The sequence below is a fragment of the Puma concolor genome, chromosome E1, assembly GCF_028749965.1.
Source record: "Puma concolor isolate L17-30 chromosome E1, mPumCon1.1.hap2, whole genome shotgun sequence".
Classification (NCBI taxonomy): Eukaryota; Metazoa; Chordata; class Mammalia; order Carnivora; family Felidae; genus Puma; species Puma concolor.
The window spans coordinates 53,592,032-53,617,029 of NC_141680.1; the positions used below are offsets into that span (position 1 = coordinate 53,592,032).

Sequence of the window (24,998 nt, forward strand, 5' to 3'; positions counted from 1 at the left end):
AATTTTTTTTTTTCCCTTTATAACACGAAGCAGTGGGGTTAGTGCCCTCATGCATTTACAAAGTGTCATTTACTTACAAAACTTAATCCTTCATGTTTCCTTATTCAGCTAAATAATTAAGGTAAAACCTCTATTCAGGCTGGGAATCTGCGTATTACAAGAATCAATTTTTCTTTAACTTCAAGAAATAAGCCTTGCTGCATATCAGCCCGTGGTGGGTAAGAGTGATGCTGATGAGAAAGATTAAGGCACGTCTATTTATTTTCCCCCTCCATGACAAAATTTACACAACAACCATAATCTTATAACTTCGTGTTCATTTCTTTAAAGAGTCTTCTATTATATGAAACTATCTTGGCCTACGATTATATTCAGTTTATTCAGTTAGAGTATTAAAATAAAACAATTTCAATCCACATGACAGGAAAATGGCACCCCTTTCTGGGCGACTGACTTTCAAAAAGAGCTCATTACCTGGAAATGAAAATGCTGCCTCCCCGAATTCACACGGGCTGGAAAATTCTTAGCTATCTGCAGATGCACAGACTGAATCATAATAAAGGACATGCACATAAATGATTAATTTCCTCTTTCCCTTTAGTCTTAGTATGTGTTAAGGGGTTGATTGGACCTCTCCCAACTGTTTCTTAGAAGAAATCCGTGAAGAAACATATTTCAGAAGGCAGCTTATTGTGGTGGGGTGAGATGTCACTCATTGTGCTTCCTCTGGCTACACGGAGTTAGCTGGTCTATCTCCACGTTTTTAGCTTTGCGCTGCAGCCTGGGTTTCTACACATCCATCTATTTGGCAGAGTTAATGCAAGCTGTTCCAAAGTAATACATTACTTAATAAATATTAAAGTGGACACACACACCCCTACCGCCACCCACCCCACCCCCACCCCGGGTGAGGTATTATTCCCGCATACAAGGCAAGACGGTCACAGGGTTTGGAGTACTGTACAATCTCAGCAAGTGGGACGGAACAGCAAGACGTTTGGCTCTCAGCGCAGATACGCCGCACGCACAACTTATTTCACACTCTTAATTTCAGTCTCTCGCTCGGCGCCAGGACAGGCGGCACCCTTGCTAAAGCAGGGTTAAGTACGCATCTGCAAAACCTAGCATATTTCACCAGCACCTCCTAGGGGCCAAGTGAGGGAATGAGGCTAGGAGGTGGGTACCGGCGCAGACCCTTTCCTTGAATTGTCAAGTTTCACCTTCCCTACGCACACAAATCCACCAGTCCGTGCCGCCCTGAATACGAGCTAGACTGTGCAAGTAGTTTGGCGACTCTAGGAGGCCTTTTGGAGGTTTCAACCAACTGCACGAAGGACGCATTTGGTCGCTTGAGGAAATAAACATTACACACACACACAGGAATTTCAAACTCCGTGTAAGGAAGACTCCTAAATATACTGTGTCCTTTAAGAGCAAAGCTTCCTTAGGACGCCCAAGTAATCAGAGTTACATGCACTTACTCAATTGACACACACACAGAGACACACACACACCGACAGCCAGACACACGTACACACGGACTAAGCTGTAAAAGCCGCAGGATCCAGACGCGGTTAACACTGAAGTTGACATAGGTTTTTAAAGGGTCTACATGCTCTTGCCTGGTTGCTGGGAATGAGGGCTGGGAGGCGCTGATGCGAGGGCAGAGCTGAGTGTCTGTAGGAGTTGCTGTTCCAGAGAATTCATTACTCTAATTGCTCTGATTTTAGATCAGTAGAGCGTGCCGGGCGGCGGTGGAGAAAGAGACTGAGGGCGGACAGTGCGAGAGGGAACGAGTCGTTCACCCTTCAGAGAAGTCTAGGCGCTTTGTAAGTAATTCACGAACAGCCGGGAGCAGAAAGAGCCAAGCGGCTCTGCAGTTGCAAAAGTTGTGCGCGTCTGAAATCCAGCCGGGTTCTGCGCGCCGTCCCGGTCCCTTTCCCCCATTGCATTCGCGGCTCCTCCGCAGGGGAATTCGGGGGGCGTGGGGCCGTAGGTGGGAGCAAGGGGACAGGGAGGTGCGCCTGGGCTGCAACGCAATGCAATCCTCCCCGCCTGCAAACGGTTCGCCCGGCCCTGGCACCCCGCGGGCCCCTCGAGGAGGACGCACACAGCACGGCCGCCACGGAGCAGAGGAAAAGGGAAGTGTGGGGCTCCGAGACGGCTAAGGAAGCTCATCCCAAGGCCAGGCTGCAATTAGGCGGCCGCAAAAGCCCGGCCGCGGAGCTGCCCACCTGCTGCTGTCCCAGCTGGGGCGCAACTTCCTCCTCCCCCAGCCGGGGCCGGACTCCCCGACCCGGCTCGGAGGGCGGAGGGGGAGGAAGCGGCGGCAGGTTCTCCTCGCTGGCAGCGCCGCGGGTCGCGGGTGTAGCATCCTCCCCTCCCTGCCGCGATTCCCGGGGCCGGCCGTGCGGCCAGGCGCGCCGCGATTGGCCGGCAGAGGCCGGAGGGCGGAGCCAGGCGGGCCGGTATCTCAAAAGAGCCCAGGATATTGCAGAGCGCACTAGAGCCCTGGCCAGCGCACAGTCTCACTCGGCGCCGGCAAGCTGGGTCTTGGGGATTCTGGTTTGCTTTGGCTCACTCGCTTTTACAAACTACTGGATCTTACATGCCTCTGTACCCCCCACTTCCACTCCATGTCCCCATGCTCCTGCGCCAGCAACAGGTAAGGGCTGCTGTGTGTTTTCTTCCCTCCTTGTCTCCCGCTGCCTGTGTGTCCGGGGGAGTGGACTCGGGCCGCCGTCGCCGACCCTACCCTGCCCCGCTGCTCCAGAGGTGCCCAGCTGTCACGCTGCTGTAGCGCTTACCCACGCTGCGGAGTCCCAGATCATGCCTATGGAGTTTGTGTGCGCACCAGAACATCCCCAGAGCTAAAAATACTGAGACATGCTTGGAACAGTTGAGCAATAGAAACAGATTTCTCTGCAGCATCTGTGTGTGCTCATAACTTCCAATGCACCAGCTGTAGCGAGATACTGAGTTTGGAGACATGGGCCAGGGAGCCTGTGTTCGATTCTCGCTCTAAGGGAAGGAAAAAAAAAAAAAAAAAGGCGGGGGGTGGGGAGTGCTTCTAGAACACTGGTCTCAAACCTTGGCAAACTTGGGACTCAGCAGTAGTCTTGATCCTTGGCGTTTTTTTGTTTTTGTTTTTGCTTTTTTTGTTTTTTTTCCCTTTGTCATTGCTTCAAGTGTAGCGTCGAGTTCCAAACAGAGCGAGCGTCTCTCAAAGTTGCTTTGCTGGGGAAAGAGAGCGCGAGCCCGCGTTGGATTTGAGCCCGAAGACAGCAAAACTTTCACATCATATGTCACTCTGTCCTAAGCAACGTATTATTCTTAGTAGTAATAGTATTAATACCTAAGTTGAAGACAGGGTGATTTCAGGAAAGCACAGTGGTCAAAATGACTCGATTCTGCAAAAGGATTGCATCATAACATAGACTTGTCATGACAATTGAAAAAAAAAAATCGAGATAGGAAAAGGGCAGTTTAATGTCTGTGTCTGGATAAGCCTAGCAGTAGGATGGTAACTAGGATACCGCTGTGAATCCTGGGGATTTTCATAAGCTCAGAATTTACCTGTTAGGAAACAAGGCATTGAAAACGTGTTTTAGGTATGAAAGAATGCATATTGGCTTTTACCACTTACTTTCTTTTCACGTTAATAATCAAAAGGCTGTCAGATTTCCTCTCACTAACCACTGCCCTGTGTCTGCTATATATTACCTGTACACTTATTAGCTTTTTCTCAGCTCCCCTCCTCCCCCACCCCTGAGTGATTTATTTATATTTGCCAATATCTGAAAAGTCTCCAGGCTCAGGAGTAAGAGCTATTACTTCCAGGATGGTGAGAGGGGTCAACGTTGGGGTCAAGGTCATTTAACTTTGCTTTAACCCCTCCCCCTCAGGTTTTGGTGGCACTTTCTTTAATGTTATTGGCATCCATAGGAATATTTGCTCTAAACGCTTGTGAATTTGGCTTTTTTTTTTTTTTTTAAAAAGACACACAGTATTTCTGCTACCTTTAGATGCTCCAGCTGTAGAATCTCTGGTTAGCTGTAGAGTCCTTGAATAACTTTTCTGTAGCATGAAAGATGGGCCACATTTTTACCTGAACTGACAGACTGTTGCAGGTTTTATCTCACCAAAATGTGTATATTTCTCAGCATTTGCAAATGCTGAATGATGCTACGTGCATTGCCGAGTATAAACGGTAGAGTGCTCACATAGATAAATGCATATCCCTCTGCCCTTCCCCTCCTTCCCCTCCCCCTCCCTTCTGTTTACTGAGCTTCCAAGAGGCTGCTTTGCCAGCAGTTGTGCTCACATAGCAACATGTGCCCTGAGCACACTCAGGCTGGTCTATATGGCGTCAGCTGGGGAATAACTGCTCTAAACACTCATTAGCAGACCTTTCTTTCAGCCCAGCACACTTTCTTTACCTATCCTTATTTCGTGTCCTTAGTTAGAAACTTTCTTATCCACTGTTCACCGGGACCTTATTATGGGACACATTTATTCTTCATAATTATATTTTTCCTGTTTTTTGTAACCCATCTTGGAAGTATTTCCCATATGGTAAAAACGATTCAGATTCACTCATTGATACAGTGTTATCTCCTTGACCTTGAATTTATCTGTAGTGCTCTCTCTCTTTAACATCTACCTAAGATTGAAATGGCTGAACTATTTTTTTCCATTGCTTATGCTTAATTTTGGCTCAGCCTATAAATAGTCTTAACATGAACACCACCACATGTAGCCTCTCAATTTCCCAGAAATACTTTCTACCTCATTGGTTATAGCCTGGGTAAAATGATTATTTGTATCTATTAAATTTACATCAGGGCCTGAAATATTTTGGCTCAGAGGGGAATTTACACATCAAATCAACTATGGATTTTCCTGAATTGTACCCCTCAAGGAGTCACATCACTTAGTGATCTCCTCTACTCTTGATTGAATGTTTCTCACACAATAATTTTGAATGTATGTCTACAATAAAGTTGCATGAAAGCCCTGTTCCTAATGAAAGTTTTTTTTCCTAGACACTCATGAATCGGTGATTTTCAGTGAGAGAAAAGCAGGCAAGGAAGTTTTCTGCTTGCGTAAAGTCAGTTGGGCATGTGAGTAGGTCAGTAAAAAGGACATTCATCATAATGAAATATTAAGACAATCACCCTAGCAAACTGTGGCAGGTTTAGAGTTTTGCTCTGTGATCAGTTTCCCAAAACTCTGAATATACATAATGTGTGTAGACACATATACACACAGAAATCTGTTTTGGAGCATATCTATTCGAAGTGACAAAATCTTCCATTTTGCCAAAAAACAAAAAACAAAACAAAACAAAACAAACCATCTTTTTTCTCCTTTGCAGGCAGAAGGGTAAAATTTCTAAATGATGCTCTGCATGTGGAACAAATTCTGTCATTAACAGTGGAAATAAGACAATAATAGTCGCTCAATACAGGCTGTTTTCAAGTTCTAAATGCAGAAAGCTATCCGTAGGAAGCTGGTATTGTGTTTTGTGGAATTCGAACTAATGTCCTGGGGTCAGGATTTTTGGAAGATCGTAATTCAGTCTTTAGATTTCATATGGTTGTTATGCTTTAATCTGGAAAGAGTGAAGAAATAAGTCAGAAGAAATTTGAAACTGTCTACTCGTGGTCCCTAATGGTAACTCAGATGGAAGGCTTGTTTTGAATCATGAAAAGGGAATTTCTTGGTGTCAACTTATAATATAAGATTCTGAAGTCATTCAGAGCTCAAGGATACAAGCACTATTTAAGTGAGCTTTCTCCCCATCCCCCTTTTTTGGAAAGTACACCTGTATCTGCTGTTATATTATTATCCCTATCTGGTTTTGTGTAGAAAACCTTGGCAATTTCACATGAGCCCAATAATCTGAAATCACTGTTAAAACAATTCTTTCCATGTCCAGGACCTAGAACCCTGAGGAACAGGAGGCTTGTTCCTTTTGTCCAAGTACAAACTTCATAGGGAAGCAGACAAAACATTGAAGCAGGTGGAAGACTGGGAAGGCACAGTAACTTCTTTTTATAAAGTAATTCAAAGGCACTTTCAAATCGGGCATCATTTAGGTGTCAAAAGCTGCCAAAATGTAACACACATTGCAATTTTCACAGATGACTAATCTCAGGAAAAATGTGTTGGGGCACATTCTTGCATAATAACTTGGATAAGGAGGGAGAAGCGAAAAGCCTGTAACGAGGCATTTTCAAAGACAATACACCTTGCCTCTCTTTAGGGGGGGTGTACCAAAACAAGATACATGAACAGCTTTATTTATTTATTTATTTTTTTTTGCAGTTGGCTTGGCTGAGATTGGTTCTGTTAACCACTTAATCCTAATGTGGTTTGGAGGGGGGGAAGAAAAAGTGGAGTCCTCATGATCAGGGCTGCAGCAAATCTCTGCTCCTTGCCATCTGGTTTTCATTGTCCCCCTTTATTGCAGGAGATCGATTGGGTTGTTTGACAAGCGGAGGATGGCTTTTGGTTTTTATATGCCCTATTAGTTTTGTTAATTTCTATGTGGCGAAGAAAACTTGTTAGACTTTATCTTACACTTCTGTTTGTTGGTCAAGGAAAAAAATAGTTTTCTTTGGAGTGAAGATGGGAAGTTAAATAGATAGTTTTTACCTAGGTTAGGATAAGGCAAGAGGAAAATATTGAAAAACTACTATTTGTTCACATTAGGTAAAGGTGAGTGCCTTCTCCATGGGAACATATAGCAAACAAGAGCGCTCGAAGTGAAAGTAAACTGACATTATGCTCTGCTCCTACAAAGTTGTCTCTGTTTGGGAAGACCCAGAATTGGACCCACATGAAATGACTTCCTGCCTTATCTCAATTCGCTAAAGACCTGGTCCTTTGGCACAAAGGTGCTTACTTCCTAGCCTGTCATTACACATGGCAGTCCCATCTCCAGAGAATTTCAGGACTCATTGCTAGGCAACAGACTCGCTCTTTATCCCCCAGAGCAAACCTACGCCTTCAAGTCAGAATCACTTGCACTAACAGAGATGTTATCGGGCATTTCTGCAAAGTGGCTGCTTGCAGCGTGTGAAGTGATGCAGCAAGCCCAAACAGTCTCCAGAAATTGGGACCGATTTCAGATCATCATAAGGGCTGTCGACTCAGTTTTATCATTTAAACAAAATAGCCTGTGCCTTCTGCTTTCCACCGTGTCATCAAGGGCTCCCATATTCTCCCACAATGCGCCTGCAACTCAAATTAATATTAATGTTCTGCATTTATATGAAATGTTCTCTAGACATTTTGAGTTCCCAAAACCTGGCGACAGACTTTGGACTTAGCAAGCCTTTCTCCTGCTTAGTAACTCGGGACCCTAGCATGTAGAGAAGGCAAGAGAGAGAATAAGAGAGGTTATCTGTAAAATAGAATCTCCTAGATTGCTGGAAAAAAAATAGGGAGAAAAGGACCTGAAATGTTGGTTGAAAGGCTGTTCCAAACAACTAACTCTTCTATGTTTATTGACTTTGTTTATATAATACAGATATTTTTTAGGGTACAAAGAAATGAAAACTCCTGTTATTCAATGCAGAGCGTATTTCTCTATCTCTGACTGTATCCTGCTAGGACATGTTGCCTTAGGGAGTAGAACCCTTCAATAATGACTTGTTTTCTAATGAATAATGTCTTTTGTCTGTCTGTTTGGTTTTTTTCAGGACATGTACCCTGGATGTCAGCTGAGTTACTAAGGTAGTGCTGCATGTCAGTAGACAGACCTTGGTAGAACCTCAAGGCTCCCGGAGACCCCCATCTCTCCTTGTTTTTTTGTGTGTGTGTCCTCACTGAACATTCAAAACTGTTTCTCCAAAGGGTTTTGCAAAAACTCAGACTGTTTTCCAAAGCAGAAGCACTGGAGTCCACAGCAGAAGCGATGGGCAGTGTGCGAACCAACCGCTACAGCATTGTCTCTTCAGAAGAAGACGGGATGAAGTTGGCCACCATGGCGGTTGCAAATGGCTTTGGGAATGGGAAGAGTAAAGTCCACACTCGACAACAGTGCAGGAGCCGCTTTGTGAAGAAAGACGGCCACTGTAATGTTCAGTTCATCAATGTGGGTGAGAAGGGACAACGGTACCTCGCAGATATCTTTACCACATGTGTGGACATTCGCTGGAGATGGATGCTGGTTATCTTCTGTCTGGCTTTCGTTCTCTCGTGGCTGTTTTTTGGCTGTGTGTTTTGGTTGATAGCTTTGCTCCATGGGGATCTGGATGCATCTAAAGAGAGCAAAGCTTGTGTGTCGGAGGTCAACAGCTTCACAGCTGCCTTCCTCTTCTCCATCGAGACCCAGACAACCATCGGCTATGGCTTCAGGTGTGTCACGGACGAATGCCCAATTGCTGTTTTTATGGTGGTGTTCCAGTCCATCGTGGGCTGCATCATTGATGCGTTTATCATTGGCGCAGTCATGGCAAAGATGGCAAAGCCGAAGAAGAGAAATGAGACTCTTGTCTTCAGTCACAATGCTGTGATCGCCATGAGAGATGGCAAACTGTGTTTGATGTGGCGGGTGGGCAATCTTCGGAAAAGCCATTTGGTGGAAGCTCACGTGAGAGCACAGCTGCTCAAATCCAGAATTACTTCCGAAGGGGAGTACATCCCCCTGGATCAAATAGATATCAACGTTGGGTTTGACAGTGGAATTGATCGCATATTTCTGGTGTCCCCCATCACTATAGTCCATGAAATAGATGAAGATAGTCCTTTATATGATTTGAGTAAACAGGACATTGACAATGCAGACTTTGAAATTGTTGTGATACTGGAAGGCATGGTGGAAGCCACGGCCATGACAACACAGTGTCGTAGCTCATATCTGGCCAATGAAATCCTTTGGGGCCACCGCTATGAGCCTGTACTCTTTGAAGAGAAGCACTATTACAAAGTGGACTACTCAAGGTTCCACAAGACTTATGAAGTGCCCAACACTCCCCTTTGTAGTGCCAGAGACTTAGCAGAAAAGAAATATATCCTCTCAAATGCTAATTCATTTTGCTATGAAAACGAAGTTGCCCTCACAAGCAAAGAGGAAGATGACAGTGAAAACGGAGTCCCAGAAAGCACTAGTACAGACACACCCCCTGACATAGACCTTCACAACCAGGCAAGTGTACCTCTAGAGCCCAGGCCCTTACGGCGAGAGTCGGAGATATGACTGCTTCCTTCTCTGGAATATTTACTTTAAACTACAGTCTGTTGGTCAAAGGCCCAAAACAGTTATTCAGACGACGGTACTGGTGAAGAGGTGGGTCAAGGCAAGTGGCCACAAGGGACTGAGGCTAGTACAATGGTTTCAGAGAAAGACTGTAAGCTCGGAGATGAACATAAAGCACTCAACATGCCTCCCCCTCCCCACCCTTCCCACCCCCACCCCCGTGACCCAATGGCACATACATGTTGTAGAATAAGTTATGGGGTCTTTATGTATTGTTTTGTGTTTTTACAAAACTTGAACTTGCAGGCAAGCCTTGGTTGGGTATTTGACTAATCCAGAATGCTTCTCTTTAGGGAACAAGAATGTTTTTAATGGCATAACAAAGGCAAGACTCTGCCTTAATTTTTGAAAAGCTGCTAACTACATGAACACAAATTGTATTTTTGTTGTTGTGTAGTTTTTCTTTCGTGTAATTTAAAAGTCAGTGTTGAACTTTGTTGAAAGCTCATGATATGTGCTTCAAAGTGGCAAGCGTTTGCCAAGAGCTGCCAAAATGAGAGCCTGATTTTTTTGAGGCCAGTAATTTGTTTGCTAGAATTGATTTTCTCTCTCTCTCTTCCTCTCTCTCTCTCTCTCTCTCTTTGGTTACATAAGGGCATTATGTAACACTAGCCAAATGGTAGCCTCTGGGTTTGTTTGTTTTGTTTTGTTTTTTTTCTTCCATGATGTTAATGGGTTATCTCAAATTTTAAGTTAGACTACCTAAAATAAATACCAAAGATAATGCACATTTTTGCACAGTGGAGCTTATACTAAAAGGGATAAAAAGCCCCGTGGCTGCCTTGAAATCAAGAGACAGTAACTTTGAACCTCAGCAAGACCTTGAACTGCCCTTTCCTTTTTCACCTTATTCAGAAAATAGAACATCATACACACAGAGTCTAGTAAGTGTAGTGCTTTTTCAGTTTTGTTCTTTCATGCAACTTGTGTATGATAGGAGAAAGAAGAAAGGGGAAGTAAAATTCACACATACACAATATTAAATATCTTTTCTTTCCTGCGAGGTAGGGCTGGCTAGGCTAATGCATAAGGTGCGAGATGGCGACGTGCTCTTAGATTTTTCTGGGTTTCCCCTGTTTGCACATTCCAAAATGTATTCCTAGGTTGGAGTTCGTTGGCATCCTCAAGGCTGAGCCATCCAACATGAAAGATAAATAAGGTTAAACCCTTGTGGCTGAATTCGTTGCCCCAACTGTCAGGACACTTCCAGCTTGACTTTGCCTTTGAGAAGATGCCACAGCTGGCCTCTAGGCTGGTTCTTCCGATCGGTCTGTGTGGAGCAAGTCCCCTGGTGTCTGGGAAGCTGCAGATGCCAAAGGGGGAGCCAGCGAGATGTGGACCAGCCACTTCTGATGTAGTACATCAGCTCAAGTATTCAGGAGGGAGAGGAGAGTTACCTTCTTTTTTAGTGGTAGAGGGTGAGGGTAGGAATGAAAATATCGCAGTGTTTTAGGGTCAACAAGAGCCATAGAAAATATGAGGCGGCCACAAGTAGAGGAGATAATGAACTACCAGGTTTACTTCTCCTTTATATATGCACACCTGGGGTTGGATCTGAGCTGATCCTTCTAGCCTGTGGATCCTGAGAGCAGGTTACTAAGGACACATTGTTTTCGAGAAGTCTCTCCTGCCTGGCTGATCGAAACTCTTATTTTTTCCCTCTTGCTCTAACTCAATAATGGAACTCTTTTTTTTGGCTTAAAGTTCCTTATGTGTGAATTCTGGGGGGGGAGGGGGGGTGCTGACTTTTCTTTTTAATTGGAGTCTCAAAATCAACTCTCTTACGGTATTATATCCCTGTATGCCATTAAAAAACAGCTTGTTCTGGAATCCTGTATTTTGTAAATTGATGTGTGTGATAGTCTCTGGTTCTTGAACAGCCATCTCTGAAAGCCGTGCCTGCAATAATATGACAGATTCTGCTGTTCTCAGCCTTCAAAGTCGATGGGTTTGAAAACTGGTGTTCTTTTCACCGAAACCAAGACAGAGATGTCAAGCAAGTGGATGCTATTTTAAATCCAAATGTAAAGGCAGGTTTGGAAAGTTGTTTAGAGAGTTGGAGGAATTGGGGTTGATGGGACAAAAGGATTGACAGAAGAGGGAACAATTTGGCTGTTGACAGTGAGTGAATACTGAGGGCTCCAGCTGCTGCTATTTCGATATGTTGCAAAGGAAAATAATCAAACCAAAGAGTATTCGGTGATATGTAAATGAAAGGAAGATGCGATGGAGAATGGGGGTGACCACTGAGAAGGTTCCTCCCAAACACACAGTGCTGCCACTTAAAAACACTTGAGATATTTGAAAGGGGGTGGGTCTGGGGGCAAGGATGAGGGAGGGAAATCTTTCAACTTCTTTCTGAAAAAAGGAAAAAAAATCTAACATTTCTGGTGCACAGGTTTGTTTTTGTTTTTGGTTTGTTTTTTTTTTTTCCTTTTCCAAGAAAATTTTGCAGAAGCTATGTTTTTAAAGTGTACATTTTATAAAGTTTATCAGATATTTTCATATTTAAAGCCAAATGTAAATAGACGTCTGTAAAGGGAAAAAAAATTGCCATAGAAAGTATAATTTCCGTAATTTCTGAGAGCGAGTACCTATATGCTACCGGTTAGCATGGTTTTAGCAAATATTTACCAGCCTTATAAGGTTCGTGTTACTATGTTCTGTTATTTATTTCAGCATGGACTGTTCATTTGAAAGCTTTTTCTAGTTATTAGTATTTTTAACAATTACAAGCTTTAAATGGCAATTTTTTTTTTTTTTTTTTTTTTTTTTTTTTTTTGTCAAGAGCCAAGACGCAGGTAATGCACAACATGTCTTGTTGCATTTTACCTTCAAAACATTTGTCCTTATTGACTGGGTCTCCTTTCCGTAATTAGCGCACATATGTCATTAGAATGAAGACAGAGGAGATTCGCCGTGAATATCTGGGGTCTGTTCCCAGCTAGGTGTTGCTTCTCTATTGCAAGCAAACCCCCGTTGAATTTACTTAGGAATTGCTCCCTTTTAAAGAATTTTTGCTCGTGTCTGGATGGGCATTATATTTTTGGGAGGAGGCATAGATTCCTGGCTATCCTATTTTTTAAATAAAAGATAGACAAAGTGAATTCTATTTTGACTATTGAGAATAGAATAGTTTTCTATCCCTCTAAGAAGTATACTTGAATCAGACATTGTAAGGATGTCGCTATAGCACTGTAGCCATTTCCAAATTCCCGGAGAAAGTCTGTTTTACCTTAAAAAACACACACACACACACCTATTAATGCGTTATTTTTTTTCTCCTCATTTCCTTTCTTCCCTATAAACTTCCATCCCAAACCTTGATGTCTGTTTGATGCACTCCGTCCCCCCAAATCATGTTACCCTCGCAAATAACAAATGTCAGTTCATGTTTTATAATAAGCCGCTCAGTAAGGGCAAGAAGCTTTTTCTGAGAAGCAGAGTGAGTTCTTTTTCACTCTGGGTCTAATAAATGTTAAGGTGAAAAATAAAAGTGTTCTATAGGCACCTCCCAACTCCTGACTAGAATCTCTTTTTCTAGTTCTGTTGGGTTTCAGCTCTGGGCTCTGGCGAGTTGAACAATCCCGGCCTTTGACAATCGTGATCACTATTATTTTCCCATTTGCCGTCTTTTTGTATCTAAAAGTCTTCCTATTGTACTGCACAAACCATGGATTGTACATATTTTTATATATTATGTCTTATTTTATTATTTCTAAATAAAAAATTAAAAATTGAGGACAAATTCGTGCAAGAGTCTGTGGGCTTCCTGTGTGATTGCTGTAGAATTGCTGAGATCGGAAGCAAATGTTTCCAAACAATAGGACATAAATCCTGACCTTTGGGAAGAATAGAGCCATAGAAATTGCCCAAACAGGGAGGTGTGGTGGAGTGGCAGATGAACTTAATCCAAGTTAGAGGAAGTCAAGCTCATATTTTGTTTTTGGACAGAATGTCGTAGGTAGAGAGAGGATGGAAAACAAAGGAGCAGATAAAACTGACAAATTCATACGCTTTAGCTTTTGACTCTCTGTTTAATGATGATAGTTACCCTTTATGGAGCCTGAACCATGTGTAGGGTTCTGCCTTCTACATTATCTCACTGTCCGCCCCCCCACCCAACCCTGGCCGATTAGGATACTATTATTCCTGTGTTATAAATCAGGAGTTGGTAAAATTGTTCTGTAGAAAGCCAGACGGTAAATATTTTGGGCCTTGCAGAACAGAGAATCTGTGTCAACAATGCAACTCGGCTCTTGTAGCCCAAAAGCAATCACAGATAATATGAAAATAAATGATGTGTTTCAATAAAACTTGACTAATGACTGGTGGGCCAGATTTGGCCCATGGCCTGTAATTTACCAACCTTGGTTATAGAGGAAACTGAGGCTGGATTTAAAGCTAATGAATTGCTGAGATGGTATTTGAATTCAGGTTTTAACCGCCTCCCAACTCAGTTTAATCCACTAACCTATATACTGTTTCAGGACACAAAGTTGCCAGGGATAGGCAGTCTCAGAGAAAATGCCACTTCTTCCAACAGATTTGGAATAACTTAACCGTTTCTTCATGATTGGAAATACTGAGGAAATCCGCAGTCTGAAATACGGGTTGCTCCTTAATATTTTTTCTTTAACAAATACAGGGCACTTACCATGTTTCAAGCATGGTTCTAGATTCTTTGTAAGTATGAAATAATTTAATCCTTACAGCAACTCTATAGAGTAGGCAGTGGTATTATCCTCATTTAAGAAACGAGGAACCAGGCCCAGGGAGGTTGAGTGCCTTGTTCAAGCACACACAGCAAGTAGGTATTAGAGCTGAGATGTAAACTGAGGCCATTGAGCACTGGGCTGTGTGCTTTTTTTTTTTTTTTTTTTTTTTTTTTTTGGTCTTTGTTTGATCACTACTCTATGCTTTTCCATTTGGAGGCATTCTTGGCACAAGTTTCACCATTTAACCCAAGGCCTTTCTGCTTCCTAGTTTCTATGTTCCTAGGTGATGAAAATGCATTCCTTTTCTCCACACGAGACACATGAGCCCAGGATTTCCACCTCCTTCATAACCTGCTCCTCCATTTCTCATCCAGTTCTTGGAGAGATGGAACAATTCACAAAGGGTAGAGGAACAACAAATTTAAGCATTGGTTGTGGGATCTGGGTAAATTTCAAACTTCAGATTAGTTTCCATTAACTAGGAATTGCTCGGTCCTGTCTCCAGGCGAAACCACAAAGCTCTGGTACTAACCAAGCTACGGGCACCCTACCACATTATATACACTGTGCTTTCTTCCCACTCAGGGAGCCAAAGGTGTAACAAGATCCTCTTGGTGACTGGCCTCACTAAGCAAGATATATAATGGTAACTCCAGGCAGCGAGCTGAATGCTATGTGTGCCTCACCTCTACTTAAAAAAAATTTTTTCTTTTTTAATTAAATATATATACCAAAAGAAAAGACAGAGGTGGGATTTCAGAGTCTTTCTGCTTAGGCCTTCTTTTCAGTGACAAACGAAACCTCCAAATCCTGGCCTGCTGAAGCAGCGGCTCCCCAGATCCTACTTGCAAAGAAGAAAACAAATTTCCCTCTAGAAATTTCCATTTTAGAGCTGGCAAAGCAGATTAAGTCAGTCAGATTTGCTTCCCAAATTTAAATAAATACATACGTAAATAAATGAAGGCTAGCTCCATGTACTTTAAGAACCAGCTCCATGATCAGCTTATTTAAAAAAAAAAAAAAAAAAAAAACAGAGACTTTTTCTTTTTCCAAAATAATTCAGCTCAAGGACTCTAGTGACCTGATGATTTGAGCCACTATATGAGGATTATTATAATAACTTTAAAAATTACATAATTACAAGGTAACACCTGTAAGCCATGAGTCAATAATTCTACCACAGTACCTGCTTCTAGAATAGGGTGACCAATTGTCCTGGTTTCCCGGGGCGGGGGATGGGGGTGGCGGACAGAGGGGCTTCCCCGGAGGCAGGCATCACAGTGCTAAAACTGGAACCTTTCTGGGCACACTGGGATGAGTCAGTCATCTAGTTTGGAAGGTAGTGGAGTAGGATGCTGGGAAAGGAAAGGAGAGAGCCATTAAGAAGAATGTGGAAGGGGAGGAGTTTAAAATTCAACACAAGATTGTTACTAATAAGAATAATAATGATGAATAATTACACCTAAATGGCTCTCTCCAAATAACTGCAAGTTGTTGCCTTCAGGGCATTCATTGTTTTGGAGGAAGGGCTTTCTAAAAGACTATACAATTCCCTGCTTATTAAAAAAATTGAGATGTATTATTTAATGTTTCCAAGGAAACAGGCTAATAGGTGCTGCTCTGTCTGGAGGGATTTGCTTTTAAATTTTGTCCATTAAATCATCAGCTGCGGTTCTGTCCATTGCCAGAGTCCCTTCGCATAATTTAGGCTTTTGTTTCCCATCCGCTGTGTCCAGGACTAAGATAATCCATTATAAGGGCTGTACGACTGAGGTCAGAATGCCCGGCAAACCAGAAAGGTGAGCTGAGACACAAAAGTCTGGCTTGAATAAAGGGATTTTATGATTTCTGTCCTTGTTTTCAGAGATTTTTTTTTTTTTTTAATTTCAGGTTTGAGATTATGTTCCAAGAGGTTGAGGCTGTTAAAGGTTTTGACTTCTCGAAAATTCCGTTCAACTTGACCAAACATTTATGGAGGAGTTATTTATTACCTGGTGCTGGTTATTCGAAGTTTTCTATGTGGCCTTTGTCTTCATTAGATCATAGTTTAGAAAATGAGCAGTGCAGATGGATATTCATTTTGTCCTGCAACTGTGAAAAGTAGTTGAGTTTGCAACAAAAGCAATGTATGTATAATAACAGCTGCCAGTTACCGAGTGCTCCCGATGCATTAGGCGCTGGACAACGACACAGTTCTTGCCCTCGACGTACAGAAATCTTCACTTCGCTGAATATTTTTTCAGGGATGTCGCCATGGATTCAAATACGTTTGCAACAGCTTACTGGGAATTGTTGAGGTTGCTTTTGTCGAAACTTCGCCCCCAAGGATGCTGTTCTTCCACTTCTTCGTGCTGAACGACGGCTCTAACCCCAGTTCCCGCTGAGGTTAGTAGGTCTGGGCAAGCACCTGCCTTAGCGCCGCCCCAATCCTGACGCATGCGCAGAAAACACCCCTTGGGCAAGCCTCTGACTTCACTCCTGGTTAACAAACAAGTGAACCAAAGTCACGCTGTGTAGTTTAGTTTGGCTTTTGGTTTTCACATCTTTGCTACTATACTTCTACATCTAAATTGCTAGTTAAGCAACCTTTTATTTGAGCCTGGAGAGCGTTCCACTAAATGGCTTGTAAGAGTTTCTTTCAAAATCTATAAATGGCTGGATTAGGCGTTTAGACACAGACCCATAAAAACAGATTATTTACCAACAGCGAGGTGTGAAAGGCAAGTGTATACACATCCCTAACAAAACACTCTTGGCAAAAGCGCTCTCAGATGGCAATCATTGAGGGAAAGTCGAATCAACAATTCAGAGATCTTCTTCCGTCCCGCCTTAAGCTCTTTTGGTGGCCTGAATATCAACATTAGTCCCCGCCTTTTGCAGGATCAGCCTAAAGTTGCAGCCTGCATCACTCTGGCGCGCTTAGTCAATGAGGCAGCTGCATGAGATGCCCCAGAGTTGCCATAGAAACCGAAAGAAGCATCGGAGCACCTTCTCCTTAATTTCATCTGACTTTATTCAAGAAGCAAAAATAAAAGTGCACGAGGATGTAATTATTGAAAAAACTGTGTTCGATGATACAGTATGTACTTTGGCCTCAGTCTACAGCTCACTTCTCCCTTCTATTTCGAGACTAACTTCAACTGTTCAAACAGGAGTCTTCATGTAAGGTTTAACTGAAGTGAGCCCAGATTTGCCAAGATAAGGGAATGAGGCTTTCTTCTGAATTTCGACCTTTCCCCCAGCTCACGCTTGACATCTGAATGTAAAGTCTTTTAAAAGCGGGTCCATTTCGAGTGTCTGTGCACATTTGTGCACATTAGGCCCTCTGGGCTCACCAGGGCCGACAGAAACTGCTCTGCCTTCAGGCATCCGCTAGTCTAACGCATTCTAGAAGTTTATGACCATTTTGTAGGATAATAAAAAGAAGTGGACAGGAGAATGCCAAATAAAGCAATTAGTGGAGAAGCTCGCTAACAAAATTCTTCCTCTTTTTCTTCGTCTTCTTCATCTTTTTTTAAATCCTGTTGCTACTTGTATAAACAGCTCCTTTCACAATAAAGAGGTGGAGGAAGGAGATACAAGTACCTCAATAGTTAGTGCTATTTGCAATATTCACCTAGGACAGAGGGTCAGAACTAGAGTTCTTTTTACCCCTTCTGATGGGCTAATGGATTAAATTTGCTGGAAGAAAAAGTTCCCTCTGCTCCTTACTCTTTCTGTACTGAATGAAACAAGGCCATCCTGAACCTTCCTGCTGGCATGATTTGGAAAGTGTTTAGGTTGCTATTTCCTGCTAGTGATTTGCATGAAGCCGTGTGCAATATGGAATTTACTTAAAATGGAAAACACAAAGGTACAAGGTGTGTCCGATAAACAAGAATCCAGCCTTATTTGTTGTCTGAGTATATGCCTTGTCTGTTCTCTTGATTTGCAGGACTGTGTGTAACCTCTCTCACCATTTTACATAGTGTGTGGTCCTATGCTGAGGCTTTCTGCAAGGCAAATAAGTCTTTTATATGAATAAACTAGGAAAGAATTTCCCCCTTTTGGAGAGACAGCAGACTGCAGGTCAACAAGGTGGCAGGTTGGAGCTACTGCTTTTTGTTTTGTTTTGTTTTTCAATTTTTTTAATGTTTATTTATTTTTGAGAGAGAGAGAGAGACAGAACATGAGTGGTGGGAAGGAGAGAGAGAGAGGGAGACATAGAATCCGAAGCCGGCTCCAGGCTCTGAGCTGTAAGCACAGAGCCCGATGCGGGGCTTGAACCCATGAGCAGGGGAGATCATGACCTGGGTGTAGGTCATGCTCAACCGAGTGAGCCACCCAGGCGCCCCTTGGCTAGTGCCATTTGTAAAACCAGTCTGGCCATGCTGTTTAAATGCCTGCTGATTTCTTCACTGGATGATTTGTTTCTCGGGTGTTGAGTTTGGTAAGTTCTTTATAGATTTTGGATACTAACCCTTTATCCGATATACCATTTGCAAATATCTTTTCCCATTGCGTCGATTGCCTTTTAGTTTTGTTGATTGTTTCCTTTGCAGTGCAGAAGCTTTTTACCTTGATGAGGTCCCAATAGTTCATTTTTGCTTTTAATTCCCTTGCCTTTGGAAATGTGTTGAGTAAGAAATTGCTGCGGCTGAGGTCAAAGGAGTTGCTGCCTGCTTTCTCCTCTAAGGTTTTGATGGTTTCCTGTCTCACATTTAGGTTTTTCATCCATGTTGAGTTTATTTTTGGGTATGGTGTAAGAAAGTGATCTAGTTTCATTCTTCTGCATGTTGCTGTCCAGTTCTCCCAGCACCATTTACTGTAGACTGTCTTTTTTTTCCAACGGAAACCCTTTTGCCTGTTGGTGGAAATGCAAATTGGTGCAGCCACTCTGGAAAACAGTGTGGAGGTTCCTCAAAAAATTAAAAATAGAACTACCCTATGACCCAGCAATAACACTACTAGGAATTTATCCAAAGGATACAGGAGTGCTGATGCATAGAGACACGTGTACCCCAATGTTTATAGCAGTGCTTTCAACAATAGCCAAATTATGGAAAAAGCCTAAATGTCTATCAACTGATGAATGGATAAAGAAGATATGGTTTATATATACAATGGAATACTACTTGGCAATGAGAAAGAATGAAATCCTGCCATTTGCAGCAATGTGGATGGAACTGAAGGTATTATGCTAAGTGAAATAAGTCAGTCAGAGAAAGACAGATACCATATGTTTTCACTCATGTGTGGATCTTGAGAAACTTAACAGAAGACCATGGGGGAAGGGAAGGGGAGAAATAATAGTTACAAACAGAGAGTGAGGGAGGCAAACCATAAGAGACTCCTAAATATGGAGAACAAACTGAGGGTGGATGGGGTGGGGGAGCATGGGGGACAGGGGAAAAAGGGTGAAGGGGATTGAGGGGGGCACTTGTTGGGATGAGCACTGTGTGTTGTCTGTAAGCGATGAACCACGGGAATCTACCCTCAAAGCCAAGAGCACACTTTACACGCTGTACATTAGCCAATTTGACAATAAATTATATTAAAAAAAATTTTTTTTAAATAAATGCCTGCTGAAACCAGCTCCATGCTTGCCAAAAATACGGAGCTGAAGAACTTGCTTGAGAATCTAAAGTTGGAAATGTTTACTTTAACGAGTCTGGAATTCCCAGACTCTTGTACCTAGAGGTACGTAACAACTACTCACAGGAGGTTATGACTCTGTCCATCATAGTTATCATATCAGATAAAAAGAAGTCTGTGCAGTTACAAAGTTGCCCATTTCTAACAAGGAGCGTTTTCCTAACCACATGGTCATTTGTTCTGGTTAGCATCTGAATGGTTTCAGGAGGTAAAAAAAAAAAAAGTCAAATCTCACTGGACACTCCCAGTGAAGGTGGGGCGCGGGGTAAGAGAAAAAAATACTCAAGAAATAGGACCTGAAAGATAAGTTAGATGCTGTCTTCTGTGGGGTGTGTGCTAAAAACCCGGACTTAGCCTCCCATGTGAAACTTTCTGCAAAGTCCACATTGCTTATAATGGATTTTTCAATTCTTTTGGATAAACTCAAAGAGGAGTTGAATTCTAGTTGTGGGTTGTTGTGGGGGGAAAGCAAAAACAAGTCAACACCAATGACAGCAGCTAATAGCCGGGCACGATCCATCTGAACTCAGAGCCAAACAGGTATTTAAAGCTGTGTTCGAGGAACTTCCTCCGAGTGGTTGTTACCTGCTTCTAGGTACAAAAGTTTGGAATTCTAGATTCAAGTCACTTTTGAGCTTTGAGCCTTGGTTTGCTCATTGGAAAATAAGAACAAAGACTGAATTTTGTGAGATTTAAAAGAGATAGTTTTTGTAAGAGTGCTTTATAATTTTTGAAGTACTATATATATATTGGTATTTGTAGTAGCAATTTTTCTTTTCTTTTTTCTTTTCATTATTTCTTTTTATTTATTTTACTTTTTAAAAAAATGTTTATTTGTTTCTTTTTGAGAAGGAGAGAGCATGCACATACATGAGGGAAGGCAGAGAGATCCCAAGCAGGCTCTGTGCTGTAAACAGCAGAGCCCAAGGCAGGGCTCAAACCCACGAACTGTGAGATCATGACCTGAGTGGAGATCCAGAGTCTGACGTTTAACTGACTGAGCCACCCAGGTACCCCTTTTTTATTTTAGAGAGAGAGAGTGAGAGTGAGAGTGAGGGAGAGGTGCAAAGGGAGAGAGAGAAAGAGAGAGAATCCCAAGCAGCTCCATACTAGGTGCAGAGCCAGCTCAGGGCTTGATCCCACATCCCTGGGATCGTGACCTGAGCCAAAAATCAAGAGTTGGACATTCAACTGACAGAACCACGAGGTGCCCCCCTTTTAATTTCTAATACAGATGGTCTTTACTCCAAATTCAAAACATTTGTTCATCTCTCCCCCATGCTTTTTCTGCCCATCCCCCCCCCCAAAAAAAAAGGAAGAAAAAAGAAAGAAAAAGAAGAAGAAAATCACCTTTTCTCATTTTGGAAACATTCACCAAGCATCCAGTACCTAAAACTATGATGTGTGTTGGAGACTCAAAGGTACTCTTTTCAAAGAGCTTGCAGTGGGGTGAGGGAGAATGAGAACAATTACAGTACACTAATTTTAGATTTCTATATTTGTGCTCTGACCTTAGCAATCAAGCCAAAAGACCTCCAATGCAGTGTCTGTGCAAGAGACGTAAGCATGCTTTCCTCCACCCTTGCTGAGAAAACCCGTGGCATTACCTGTCGTGTAATATCATATGTACTAAATGCCAAAGTGTTTTATTATTATTTTTTGGTGTTTTTTTTTTTTTTTCTATTGGAGTTTATAAGGTTGGAGTTTATGCACCTGGACCCTGGCACTACGTGAAGGGAAGGCGTTGCTCTTGGCAAAATGCTCAGTAACAAACCTATCAGATTACAGAGTGGATTTCCTTTATCTTGGGGCATTGGACTCTATTCAGGGGGCAAGAAGAATAGGATTTCACAGCTTGTTAGGACATGCTAGTTATTTCTTATTCTCGTTCTTTGTGAGAGAAGACTGTAGTCTCCTGGCATACCTCCTAGTAGGGTCAATGCCCAAACAAGAACCGTATTAGGCACCCCAGAGGCCTTCTGCTGAACAAAATGGCGTCACTGGCCAAAGGAGTTGGCTCTTCCTGGAACTTGTAGCCAAACGAGAGTGGCCTTGCTCTTTTACAGAGGATTGGTGACGTTTCTGTCAGGGTTGATCATATAAGAAAACCTCCTCTACATAATCTCAGTGTCCAAAGCGATTTCCCCTCATTGGTTTCCAAGGAATTCTTTTCCCATCACTTCCTTATAGATTAGATATATGTATTTCTCTCTCTCTCTCGGCTTTCATCACATCATTTTGCAAGCCAAATCACAAAATTTTCGTGTCACTGAAATCTTTTTGGAAAATCTGCTAAAACGAACCGTTTATTTTCCTTTGATGAATTCTTTCAAAAGAAAAGCTGTATTCCTAACAGGGACTTAGGAGGAAGCACATTTTGCCCATCATCCACACCCAACCACGTGCACACCCACGCACCCACACACCCACACCCACACACCACCTGCACATGCACGTGTAGAACCGAAGGCACTCCCTTTACTCCCAGAGTCCTCACTTTAAAAGAGTCTGTCTGGTGATATTGAGATCAAAGGGGAAATCCAGCCCAGAAACCGTGAGAGCATGCCACAATTTGGATCAGTTAGCCTGAGTTATTTATTGTTTGTTATGTGTGTTACAGCTACAAGAAAGGAAAGAATAATAATAGTGGGATTATGGGTGATTCTCACTTTTTGCTGATTTATTTATAATTTCCACAATTTGCCGATGAAAATGTATCATCATTTCAGGTCTTACTCAAGACTGTTGAATTGAACACATGGTTCATTTTTTACCATTCTTTTTATCTTTGTTTTATAATGTGTGCATCAGTTTATAAAATATCATCCGGTTGCCACTTTTGCCAAAGCCCATAGGTTTTGGGGTATGTAGCATTCTTGTATTTTTAAAAAATTTTAAGTAGTTTGTGTTAACTCAAAGATTTTCAAAAAGAATCTTCTTAAATGTCCAGTTGGATATTTGTTGATCTCTTTGCATTGTTTTGTTCTTATGGGAGGAGGTTGTTTCTTTTTTTGTTTTGTTTTGTTTTGTTTTTAATTTCTAACTTTATTCAATCATGTTCAGAAAACATGTGATATATTATTTTTCTTTTAAATATAAAGGGGGGTGCCTGGGTGGCTCAGTCAGTTGGGTGTCCGACTTCGGTTCAGGTCCTGATCTCACAGTTCCTGAGTTCGAGCCCTGTGTTGGACTCTGTGCTGACAGCTCAGAGCCTGGATCCTCCTTCGGATTCTGTGTCTCCCTCTCTCTCTGCCCCTCTCCAGTTCACACTCTCTCTCTGTTTCTCTCTCTCTCAAACATAAACATTAAAAATTTTTTTAATATAATGGCAAATTTTTGTAAATATGCCATGATTATTTGAAATGAAAGTATATCTGTTCTTCATCAGGTACAAATTCTGTGCATTTATATGCCTGTAATTACATCATTCTACAATTCAAAGTATTATATAATTCAAATATTCCATACCTTTAAATACTTTTCATCTGTGTAATCCCTTGATTACTGAAATAAGTGTGTGTAAGTCTCCATAATGATGGGGAAATAGTCCATTTCTACTTGTATTTCCAATGGCACTTTCTTCCTGTATGTCTCAGTGATCTATTGTTAGGTGTATTCATGTTAATGATTGTTCAGACTTATTGGTGGATAGTCACTTTATCAAATATAATAATCCTCTTTTTTGCTAAACACTAATATGACAATGATGTTTTAGTGTGTGTGTGTGTGTGTGTGTGTGATTTGTTGCTATTTACCCAGTATATGTTTTTTTCTCCTTGCAGTCTCTTTATTTTTTTAAAGTTTATTTATTTATTTTGAGGGGGGGAGGGGAAGACAGAGAAAAAGAGAGAGGGAAAGAGAGAGAATCCAAATCAGGCTCCACACTGTCAGTACAGAGCCTGATGTAGGGCTTGAGCTCAACAACCTTGAGACCATGACCTAAGTGGAAGTCAAGAGTTGGACACTTAACCGACAGAGCCACCCAGGCACCCCCACTCTCTATCTTTGTATGTAATTTTTTATATGTCTGAAGAGGAGACTATTTATCATTATTATGTATACTCATGTTTTCTGTTTTCCGTGCTCCTCTCTCTTTCCTGTCCTTTCCTGTATTGATATGTTTGTGTTTACTTTTTCTTCTGTCGGCTTATAAATATATATTCTAGTTATTTTGTTTTAGTGGTTGTCCTTATATATTCAATAGTTGTATTTATTTTTTTTTTTTAATTTTTTTTTTTCAACGTTTATCCATCTTTGGGACAGAGAGAGACAGAGCATGAACGGGGGAGGGGCAGAGAGAGAGGGAGACACAGAATCGGAAACAGGCTCCAGGCTCTGAGCCATCAGCCCAGAGCCCGACGCGGGGCTCGAACTCACAGACCGCGAGATCGTGACCTGGCTGAAGTCGGACGCTTAACCGACTGCGCCACCCAGGCGCCCCTCAATAGTTGTATTTAAACAAGTCATTCTGGGGGTGCCTGGGTGGCTCAGTTGCCTGAGCATCCAACTCTTGATTTCAGCTCAGGTTGTCATCACACAGTTTGTGGGTTTGAGCCCCATGTCCAGCTCTGTGCTGACAGTGCAGAGCCTGCTTGGTTTTCTCTCTCTCTCTCTCTCTCTCTCTCTCTGTCTCTCTAAAAATAAATAAATAAACTTAAGAGAAATAAACAAACCATTCCACAAATGCTTGGGATTTGTTTGCATTTATATCAGTTTTCTCAATAAGACAAAAACTTAACATGCTTACACTTCCCTTCTCTCATATCCCTATGCTTGGAATGTCTACACCCTCTTGTACATGCTAAAAATCAGAGCTGAATGCAGTCTAGTGGGTTTTTATCTTAAGTTTGATGCAAATCCGTTATGCTCTCTTCGTGAAGATGAAACAGACATTACAGTGATTCAAGTAGAATGAAATTTGTACTATGTCAACAGAGGAATCTGTATTAAGTTGTAAATTCCAGGAAATAGGTCAAGTTGTTAATTTGATATTGAGCACAGCTGCCTTTCACAGTTCGGTCTTGAGAGCCCACAACAGCTTACCTTTCATCCAACATTGCGTGTGGTAAAGGACCACTTGTATTTAAACAGATCTTCTGAGTCATTCTTATGCATAGGAGTTTGAGAACTTAGGCACTAGACCTAACATAGATGGGCCCCACCCCAGAGTTTCTAAGTCAGTAGGCTTGGGGTGGGGCCCAGAATTTGCATTCCTAACAAGTTTATTATTTTTTTAGGTTTATTTATTTATTTTGAGAGAGAGGGAGAGAGAGAGATGGAGAGAGAGAGAGAGAGAGAGAGAGAGAGAGCTGGGGAGGGGCAGAGAGAGAGGGAGAGGGAGAATCACAGGCAGGCTCTGTGCAGACAACAGGGCTCCA

At 42.2% G+C, this 24,998-nt stretch overlaps 1 protein-coding gene across 4 annotated transcripts; it reads left to right on the forward strand.

The window, feature by feature from the left end:
• Positions 1–1,192: 1,192 nt before the first annotated feature.
• On the forward strand, positions 1,193–13,016 carry KCNJ2 (potassium inwardly rectifying channel subfamily J member 2). Of its 4 annotated transcripts, none has more exons than XM_086687885.1 (3): positions 1,193–1,595; positions 1,731–1,829; positions 7,710–13,016. In XM_086687885.1, the coding sequence occupies exon 3, from the start codon at positions 7,925–7,927 to the stop codon at positions 9,206–9,208; it is 1,284 nt and encodes a 427-aa protein (XP_086544011.1). In that variant the 5' UTR covers positions 1,193–1,595; positions 1,731–1,829; positions 7,710–7,924; the 3' UTR covers positions 9,209–13,016. The 4 variants fall into 4 exon arrangements, with proteins under 4 accessions (XP_086544011.1, XP_086544012.1, XP_086544010.1 ...); XM_086687884.1 differs by lacking the exons at positions 1,193–1,595; positions 1,731–1,829 and adding exons at positions 2,474–2,665; positions 5,046–5,131; XM_086687886.1 differs by having other exon boundaries at positions 1,193–1,829.
• The last annotated feature ends 11,982 nt before the right edge of the window (positions 13,017–24,998 follow it).